General features: G+C 54.9%; 1 protein-coding gene across 1 annotated transcript in view; it reads right to left on the bottom strand.

The window, feature by feature from the left end:
* Positions 1-2,691: 2,691 nt before the first annotated feature.
* CLDN2 (claudin 2) overlaps positions 2,692-9,097 on the bottom strand; it is an 11,638-nt gene continuing 5,232 nt past the window's right edge. The window contains exon 2 of the mRNA XM_010150353.1: positions 2,692-2,792. Within this exon, the coding sequence (XP_010148655.1) occupies positions 2,692-2,792 (101 nt within the window). The remainder of the gene's footprint in view (positions 2,793-9,097) is intronic.

The following is a 9,097-nucleotide window of genomic DNA, read 5'->3' as shown; positions in this document are numbered from 1 at the left end:
AACCTACAATGATTAGAGGTCAATTAGACCTACAACGATTAGAGGTTGACCTCGATTAGAGGTCAAGCTGGCCGGTACTGTGAAGGACACAAAAAGAGCAAAAGGAGGATCAGAGATGACGTTGGTCACCTCACAAACAGGGACATAGCCAAAGCAGAGGAGTTTAATGCCTTCTTTGCCTCTGTCTTCTCTGTCTTGGAGAGCTCTGTCTGCAGCTGACGTATCGAGGGCTGTTGTTCGCACTTGCTAAAGCTTGCTTCTTCCCCAGGTGGTGTCCCCTGCGTCGCTGCCCCGGCCTGCTTGGACCAACAGTTTCACCTGTACTGTGAAGCTGGAGGCTGAAGAAAAAGGTACTTATGGAACTGCTGCCCTTCCCTGTTTTGCAAAAAGTTGACTGCAGTCCCGAGAGGAGGTGTGGACCTCGGGAGAAAATGAGAGCTGTAAGAGCAAGGTGAGGGATAGGTTGTAGGTACTGCCCCACACTGTGTTCTGCCTTCTGTCCCCTGCGTGGGGTCTGTGCTGAGGCCACGGGGAAGGTCGGTGGGGTGCAGTCTGCTGGCCAGTGCTGGTGGATCTGTTCTGGGCAGTCGTCTTTTCCCTCCCTTTTTGAGAGAGGGGTCTGCAGGGCTCAAATGCTCCTTCATCCTCCTGTGTCCAGACAGAAAAAGGGAGCAGAGTGGAACAAAGGGAGGAACAGAAATTCTTGCCACATGGGTGTTTTTAGCTCCTCCTGGTTTCTGTGTACCAGTGCTAGTGCCTTCACACCCCTGTGAACCGAATTTGTCTCCACGCACGGTTCTCCAGCCCATGGTCAGGCTGGATGGCGGCTGGGGACTGACTCCCGCTGCTGCAGCGCTCAGCTCCCGCTGTCGCACGTCTCTGCTCAAGGGAAGCCCAGGTACCTTTTGGCTTCCAGCAAGGAAGCAGGTTTCTGGCTCAGAGAATTTCTCTGGGTAAGCCTCACATTCTCTTTTAACGCTTGTTGGGTTGAGATATGATTGATTTGCGTATTTTCAACTTGAAACCCGTCTTGCCCACGCCGTGAGAAGGCAGTGTGGGCTGCTCCCACACGGTGGCACTGCTTGCCAGGCTGAGGGGCTGCCTGGCCCCTGGGCCTGCCCACCGCTTGCCCGGGGACAGGCCTGCAGTGGGGGCAGTCGGTGGCCTTGGCAGCTCCCTCTGTGGCCCTCTGCACGGGGTGCAGCTGGCTGGTGGGTCACGGATCTATCCGGTTCACCTTCCACTCTGCCTTGCAGGATTTTTGGGGAGAGAGAGGCCGCTGGGTTACACCAGCTTCGGAAACACTGTGTGACAGGAACATCCCTAGCTGTCTCAGAGCAGCAATTCTCCAAGCTGCTTCTCTCATCATGACAGTGGGGCCAAATCCCTCCTGTTGCTCCCGTTTTCCCTGCCCCAGCTCTTCTCCAGGCCCCTCTTCTTTCTCTTCACTGCTGCCATGCTGAACTCCTTTTTCCATGAGCTCTCTGCAGCACATTCAGCAAGCTCCATCAGCCTCTTTGCCCTCCAACCCTGATGTCTCTCACAACATCCCTGTAACTCCCCCACGCTCTGCTCTTTCCTGTGCTCTCTTGTTCCTTGTTCCATTCGCCCAGCGCTGTTGGGAATCCATCTGAGGGCCCGGGCCACGGCACAGACTTGGAGATAGACTTTTCCTTCCTGGAGCCAGGCTTTTGGTTGCATTAGGAGTGGGTCAGGTATCCAGGGCTCTGGCAGGCACAGGATCGGGTCGGGTTTGGAATGGCAGCCTGTCGGAAACATGCCTGCTTGCCATGCTGCGTGAAACATGTCTGGCAGGTGTATTTCAGGCAGGAGAGTAGCAAACTTCCGTGTCGTTTTCCTTCAGGGACCGCAGTCCAACCCCACTGCAGTCTCGGGTGGGAGAGCAAGCGTCAGGAGCATTGTGCTGGAGAGAGAGGCTGACCCGTGAGCTTCCCTCAGCAGCAATCCTCTGCGCTGCGGCAGCAGACGCCTGCCCCGGAGGAGGGTGGATCCCCACACTCAAGGCGCAGGTAGTTGGCTACGGCTGCAGCAGGTGCTGAGCTCGGCTGTGCTGTGAGCTGGCGGCACTCCAGCCTGCTCACCCTCTCCTTCTGTTTTTCTTTTGTTTTTCCCAGCAAGCCCAAGAAGAAATACTGGAAAAGCATGGGGACCTAGTGGAGGCTTCACACCAGACCTGACTTGTCCCTGCCCCCCTCCCTCTCCCCCTCGGAAGTTTTACCTTACCCACAAAGGGAACCCTTCTGCACATAAACCAGGAGGGTATGCCTGCACACCTGTCCGCTCTGTGCCTGTCCTACGTGGTGGCACGTTGTTGCTGGCAACTTGCATGGTGCTGGGTCTGTAATGGGGATGAGAATGGGATGGAGCAGCTGGTTCTGTGACGGGAGGTGTCAGATCCAGGCTCTCGCCACGGACTCTGCTCTCAGCTTCTGCCCTCTTGCCCACAGTGCCACGGAGAAACTTAAGAATTGCGTATGACTGTGAGCTGGCTTCTTGCCTTCATCCTCCACACTTGGAGCTCCAGGAGATCAGCTTTGAGTCGGATCAGGTGGGTGAGATCATGCAGACCATGCTGGAGGAGACAAACCTCGTGTTGCCGTAGTCCCCTCTCCTGCTACTGTGCCTTTTGCACATGATCATTAATAAAACTTTGGTTTCTTTACTTGTGCTCTAGGTCATCTTCTGGTGGGGCAGGGGGTCCTCCTCACCCTCCTCTGGTCTTGCAGGCCCAGCATGGCTCTTCTGTGCCCCATTCCTGGGGCTGGGTTTCCCTGGGCAGCAGAAGCCCAGAGGCAGTGTGAGCAGCAGGGACTGTGGCACGAGCATGGCTGCGAGCACCCCAGGCTGTGTGATGCCTGGCCAGAAGACATGCCAGCAGCCTCTTTGCTGCGCCCCTTAGCACTCTGGCTTGAGTATCAGGGAGATGGGAAGACCCTGAGGGTGGCTGCCTGACTCCTGGTGCAAGAATTATCCCGGGAGAGTGCAGCTGGGCACTCCCCTGTGGCCGTGCTGGTGGTCTTGTGACTGGCAGAGCTGGCTGGAGCAGCATGGTGCGGAGATTCGGGAGTTTTCATGGGCCCCTTCGCCTTGGGAAGCAGTCTCGGTCCATAGGTCTGATCAGCCCACGCAGCAGCTAAACTGGGTCCCTGCCTGTGTTTTCCTCTTGAGTGCGTCTGTTTGTTAAATAATGTAGCGACACAAGGTTCCTTGAACTAAATTTATCTTCCTGGGTAGCTATGGGAACAGGCGTTGGTACGGTGACGCTGGGGCTTGCAGTCAGATCTGCTGCAGGGCTCTGGGCTAGCGTGGCTGAGCCCGGCTGCTCTCACAGGTGCTGTCCTGTGTGGGAGCTTTGCCTTTACACTTTCTCTTTAGGCGTATTTTCTGGGGCTCTTTAGTGAGCAGTGTGACCACGCTTTTAGCCTGGATGCGAGGATGACGGAGTGTTTTGAGGAAGACTCAGGGTTCAAGAGCAACCAGACATGACACAGAGGAAAGATCACACTCAGAGCAAAGGATGCTGCAGCTCCCCATCCTGCCTCCAGCATGGTTTGTGGAAAGAAACTAAGAATCAGACTCATGGAATGGTTTGGGTTGGAAGGGACCTTAAAGCCCATCTAGTTCCCCCCCCCCTGCCATGGGCAGGGACACCTTCCACTAGACCAGGTTGCTCCAAGCCTCATCCAGCCTGGCCTTGGACACTTCCAGGGATGGGGCATCCACAGCTTCTCTGGGCAACCTGTTCCAGTGCCTCACCACCCTTTCCAGGAAGAATTTCTTCCTGATATCCAATCTAAATGTCCCTGTTCTCAATTTAAGCCCATTACCCCTTTTTCTTGCACTACAGACCCTTGTAAAAAGTCCCCCCAGCTTCCTTGTAGCCCCTTTGGGTACTGGAAGGCTGCTAAGGGCAAGTGCATATAGTTCAATATTGTTCAAGCCTGTACTTATTTCCAGCTCACAAACTTCCTCAATCAAACACAGTTTCCTACAGCTATAAAATGACTGGCCTAACGAACCTGTGGAGACCCTCCCCATTTACAGTCTTGCATTCGCTGTCCTTCCCGACGTTCCCTTGCCCGGGTGGTGGGCCTGGAGGAGTGGGTGCGGGGGCAGTCAGCACAGCGCTGCTCCTTGGACTCAAACACTTCATTTATCCCAAAAGGCACGAGGTCACGTGGCAGAAACCAGTGGCTGAGGTGGTATCACCAAACGTGCACTGTGTGTTGCCTGAAGGTCGGCGTTGAGCAACGCAGCTGTGTGGACAGTGCCCCATCCTGCGTGTAAGGACTTTGCCGCGTCCTGGACTTCCGTTGCCGTGTAAGTTACTTTCGCTGGTGCTAGGGGAGATACAAAGGACGTGTCTGTTTTCTCTGCAGTCTGGCTGCTGTCTCTGTGTCTACCCTTCCTGCCACTCCTGATTTCCTGTCTGGTTGCATCCTGTTTTGTTTCCAGCTTGTGTTTGTAGATCTCGGAGCTGTTTCTGTGACCCCTCTTCCCGTTCTCAGATTGTGCTGTTTACTGTGTTTTCAGGTCAGTACTGCGGGTGGTAACTCTTGAGCTTGGAAGTAGGTCCCTTATCTCCCTCCATTCATGGTTTGAAGGTAGCCGGCCTTATCTCCGCTCATGTTTGCTCTTCTGCTTTTGACATCTTGCCAGCTGGTCCTCAAACCCCAGCGCTACGCCCCCATCACATTTAATTTTCAGTAGAGCTGTTGAGGAGACTGAATCTGCACTAGCATATCCCCATGAGTCAGAGTTCCCTTTCACAACATTTGGGACGCTTGCGATTAGTCTTTATGGCTGTGTGAGGTGCAATTTGGGGAGTTGTCATGCCTCTGAGCATGCTGGGAAGCTTTATCCCAAATGCCAGTCATCCTTTGAAGCACCTACCCTGGGCATGGAAGAGACAAACCTTTATCTTCTTCTCCAAAGCTGCTTCTGGAGCAGGAAATGTCCACACTTATTCGGGCTTGATCTCCACGCTCTTCAGAGCATGGATGTGTTGAGCTAGTAATCCCAGCTCCTGCTGCTCCTCCTCGCATCTAGTTTATTCCACCCCCTTCTAACTGGATCTGGGATCTGAACTGTAGCCCCAGTACTACTTGATCTTCATTTTGTGGGTGATTATCCACAGACGTCCCCGATGTTGTCACGTCACCTGCAGAGCCCTCGGGCTAGACCCCGACTCTGGGAGGGAGCCATGGCAGAGCCTACGGAGCTTGGAGCTCCTCCTGGTTAATTCCTGCCGCCCGGGAAAGGAGAGCGCGTTTGCGTGGTGTACAGAAGACAGAGGCTTTGGTGTCAGTGAGAGGAACGGGCTTTGCTGAAGGAGGAGGCGGTGAGCAAGGGGCAGCTTTGGTGCATCAGAGCAGAGCTCCGTGAGCCTGCGGAGCGTGTAGCGTCCTGCGAGCTGTTGGCAGGCTTCGTGCTCTCACCTCCCTGCCTCTCGCGGTACCAGCAAGGCAGAGCGCCTGCTCCTTCCAGCTGCACGTGGGTCGCTGACATCTCTTGAGCTGATGTGTTTTCCCCGGTGTCAAGAAATGACACACAAAGCGGTTCTGTGGTGGAGCGTTTCCTAAAGGGATGTAACTTGGCAAACAGCGCAGCTATTAGTTTTCCTTCGATAAGCAGGTATCAAAGTGCCTGGATTTAAAACTTGGCACTCCTCTCCTGCATCTTTCAAAGCTTGCTGAGCACTGCCTGTGCCAAAAGGTTGATGCTGTCGTAGTCTGGGGGGGTGAAGTTGTGAAGATAATTACTTACTGCCGGCAAGGAGGTCAGAAAAGCATCTCAAAGATAAGGCTGTTTGGCGGAGCTTTCTCCTCCCCGAGCTCTCCGCATCCTCCCCGTCCGTACCGTGCTGTGCCCCAGGAAGTCCTGGGGTGGTACCCAGCACCCCTGGCTCGAGGGGGGAACCCTGGCCCATCCTGCCCTTACTTCCCAGCGCCGGCTGAGAGGTGGGCAGGGGCAGGCAGGAGGTGCGAGGAGTCAGGGAGGAGCAGGCTGCCTTTCCCCTCGGCTCACGCCGCTACGGGCAGTGCGGCTTTCCATCCCGCCGGTGAGCTGGGAGCTTTGGTGCTGTGTGCTGTGGGCAGCCTCTCTCAGCCTTGCCAAGATCTCCCACGGGAAAGGGACAGCTGAGCATAAGCTTGTCTGTCCGTACCGGACCGGGCTGCCTTTGCAGTGTGTTTTGCCCTGGTTTGTCCCTTTTTTCCTCCTGAGTCTTTTACTCAGCCAGAAGTACTGGAGTTGGTGGATTAGATGCATCTGCCTGTGATGAGTGGTAGAATTACCTATTTTCAGTTGCAGACTTAGAAGCCAGGAATCAACCCGTGGGATGCTAGTCACCCTAGCACCTCTGGGAGAGGGGCTGTTTCGGTTTTGGGAAGGAGGCCATAACTCCCAGCAAGAGCCTTGTTTTCGAGCAGGCCCTGGGATGTCAGCTACAGGGACAGGGCACCCATAGCTAGCTCTGTCTGGGGAGGTGGGAATTTAATGTGTGTTCCAGAGGAGGCCACAAAGATGTTCCAAGGGCTGGAGCACCTCTGCCATGGGGACAGGCTTGGAGAATTGGGGGTGTTCAGCCTGGAGAAGAGAAGGCTCCGGGGAGACCTTATGGCACCTTCCAGTACCTGAAGGGGCTACAAGGAAGCTGGGGGGGACTTTTTACAAGGGCCTGTAGTGACAGGACAAGGGGTAACGGGTTTAAATTGGAAGCGGGGATGTTTAGATTGGGTATCAGGAAGAAATTCTTCCCAGAGAGGGTGGGGAGGCACTGGGACAGGCTGCCCAGAGAAGTTGTGGGTGCCCCATCCCTGGAAGTGTCCAAGGCCAGGCTGGATGAGGCTTGGAGCAACCTGGTCTGGTGGAAGGTGTCCCTGCCCATGGCAGGGGGGGTTGGAACTGGATGATCTTTAAGGTCCCTTCCAACCCAAACCATTCTGTGATTACCAGGCTCCTGGCAGCCACAGTTCTTCACGTCTCACTCCCTGGGGCTGATACAGGGGCTTTGTGCTGGGAGCCACTTTCCCCTTCTAGGGGCTTGGCTTTGCGGCAGAGGTCCTTCCCCTTGCCGAGGAATGGCCCCAGTCCCGAAGCGCCTGGTCTCCTCACCTTGAAACAAGGAGCTAATTGTTTTGCCATCTGCTGTCTCTTTGTTTCTGGCCTCCCTGGGCGCAGACAGCCTCTGCCTCCCCTGCCTGCGTGGAGACGGAGAGAGCAGCCACAGGGGACAGCGGTCTGGCCCAGGGTGAAAGGACCTGCCAGTTGGCCATCTGGAAACACCGTTAAAATACAGGTGGGCTGGGAAGAGCAGAAGGCTGATGAGGAAGCAGTCAGTCGTGGGGAAGATCAGAGGTTAATTGCCTCCTCGCCTACCCATGCTCTGCGAGATAGACGCAGTGCCTGGCCTCCGCTGCAGCCTGGGGGAGGATCCAAAGGCAAAGGGCAGCACCCCCATACCTGTAAAATTGTACTGGAATAGCTCAAAGGACACGGGAGCATCATGGTTGTGGAGCCAGTGATGGCTGTGGTCTGCCCATAGCCCTGTAACGCCTGCACACTCCCTGGGCTTCTCTGCACCTTGGAAAATACTGAGGGTGGGAATTGCTCCTGCTCCCCCCAAAAACAGGAAAGAGCTAAAAATTTGGGTAATGAAAACGTGTCTGTCGGAGCAGTCTTGGGAGCACCCGCCAGGTATAGCTGCTGGTGTGGGACTTTGCTCCAGTGACCTGAGAAACCTAGAGAGACGGCTTTTCTAGGAAAGCGAGTTCAAGGCAATCACGCTGTTTGTGACGTGGGCCTTGCCCTGGATTTAGCCTTTGTTAGCAGGCTGGACATCCCAGAAATAGAGGGTGTTGTAAGTTCTGGGAAAGAAGGCACCTGCCCTGAGGAAAGATTAGTTCTGTGCTGTGGGAAAAGCTTCAGCAGAGCACAGCCTTCCCCTGAAATCCTGAGTGGAGATAAGGGGCAGCCCCAGAGGCAGTGAAGCCTCCCTGGTTTGCCTGCTGACAGGGTGTGTGGGATCCTCTGGTCTCCATCTCTCCGATGTGGTGCTGTGTGACCATCAGTCGGCCACAGAGCTGCGGGGGTGCAGGCCAATTTATCCTCAGTTCTCTAGGCCAGTTTTCCAGATTTTGGCTAGAGATGGAGTCTGTTTTCAGTGATATTTCTGCAAAATCCCTGGAAGACCTTACATTTACACCGCTATGGAAGTGTGCTGTGCTGATAAAGCTTACTTTGCACGCTGAACTGGTGAAGGTTCTGCTGATAAAGCCCGCTCTCGCTGCTGCAGATTGCATGTGTGCTGGGTTTGCTGAGATCGCTAACCTGAACCTCCTCTAGTGTAAATTAAAACTCAGATTACAGAGAAATTGGATTGTGATGTTAATGTAATGCCAGGAAGCTCAAACCTCCGTGTCCTTTTCACATGGTTTTCCGAGATAAGCACTTTTTATAACTCTCCTGATAGGTTTCTGAGCTGTTGTTCAGACCCAGCCAGGAAGGTGCTTTCTAGCAATCTGCGCTGCTGCACCCAAAGGTCTCTGTCCCCTGCAGTGCCGTGGAGTTCATCCCACCCTGTTTCCCTCATATCTTTCTTTAAAGACCAAAAGATCCTTTAAAGCACCTTTAAACAAAGCCATGAGTCTGTGGACAGGCTTTGCCTCCGACTGAAGGTGTTTTCCAAAGGGAAGCTGGTTTCTCACCACCCCTCCCCTCTATTGCAGCCTCTCCCATTAAAACCGGAGGAGCCAGGCACCAGGTCTCATGGCAGTGTCCTGGCTGTGTGACTCCAGACAAGGCCAGTCCCCGTGGCTTCAGGAGGGCAAGAAGCCTTTGGAGGTAAAGTGTGGGTGCAGTTTTGGGGCGGTGCACCTCCCATTCCCACCAGCACAGTGCACGACTGGAGCTGTTGCTCAGCCCAGCCCGGGAGTCAGGATTTGAAGTGCCTGAGGGCAACCCCTCTCCATAGCTGTTCCTGACACAACTCCACGGGTAGGAAGAGTGTCCCCTCTTCCCCGACACCCCTGGCATGCTGAGGGATTGGGAGGCTCCAGCGTGGCACAGGAGACAG

Source organism: Eurypyga helias, unplaced genomic scaffold (genome assembly GCF_000690775.1).
Source record: "Eurypyga helias isolate BGI_N326 unplaced genomic scaffold, ASM69077v1 scaffold29664, whole genome shotgun sequence".
In the NCBI taxonomy this organism is placed as follows: Eukaryota; Metazoa; Chordata; class Aves; order Eurypygiformes; family Eurypygidae; genus Eurypyga; species Eurypyga helias.
Note: the sequence above shows the minus strand (reverse complement) of the source record. Positions and strands in the feature narration are given on the sequence as shown.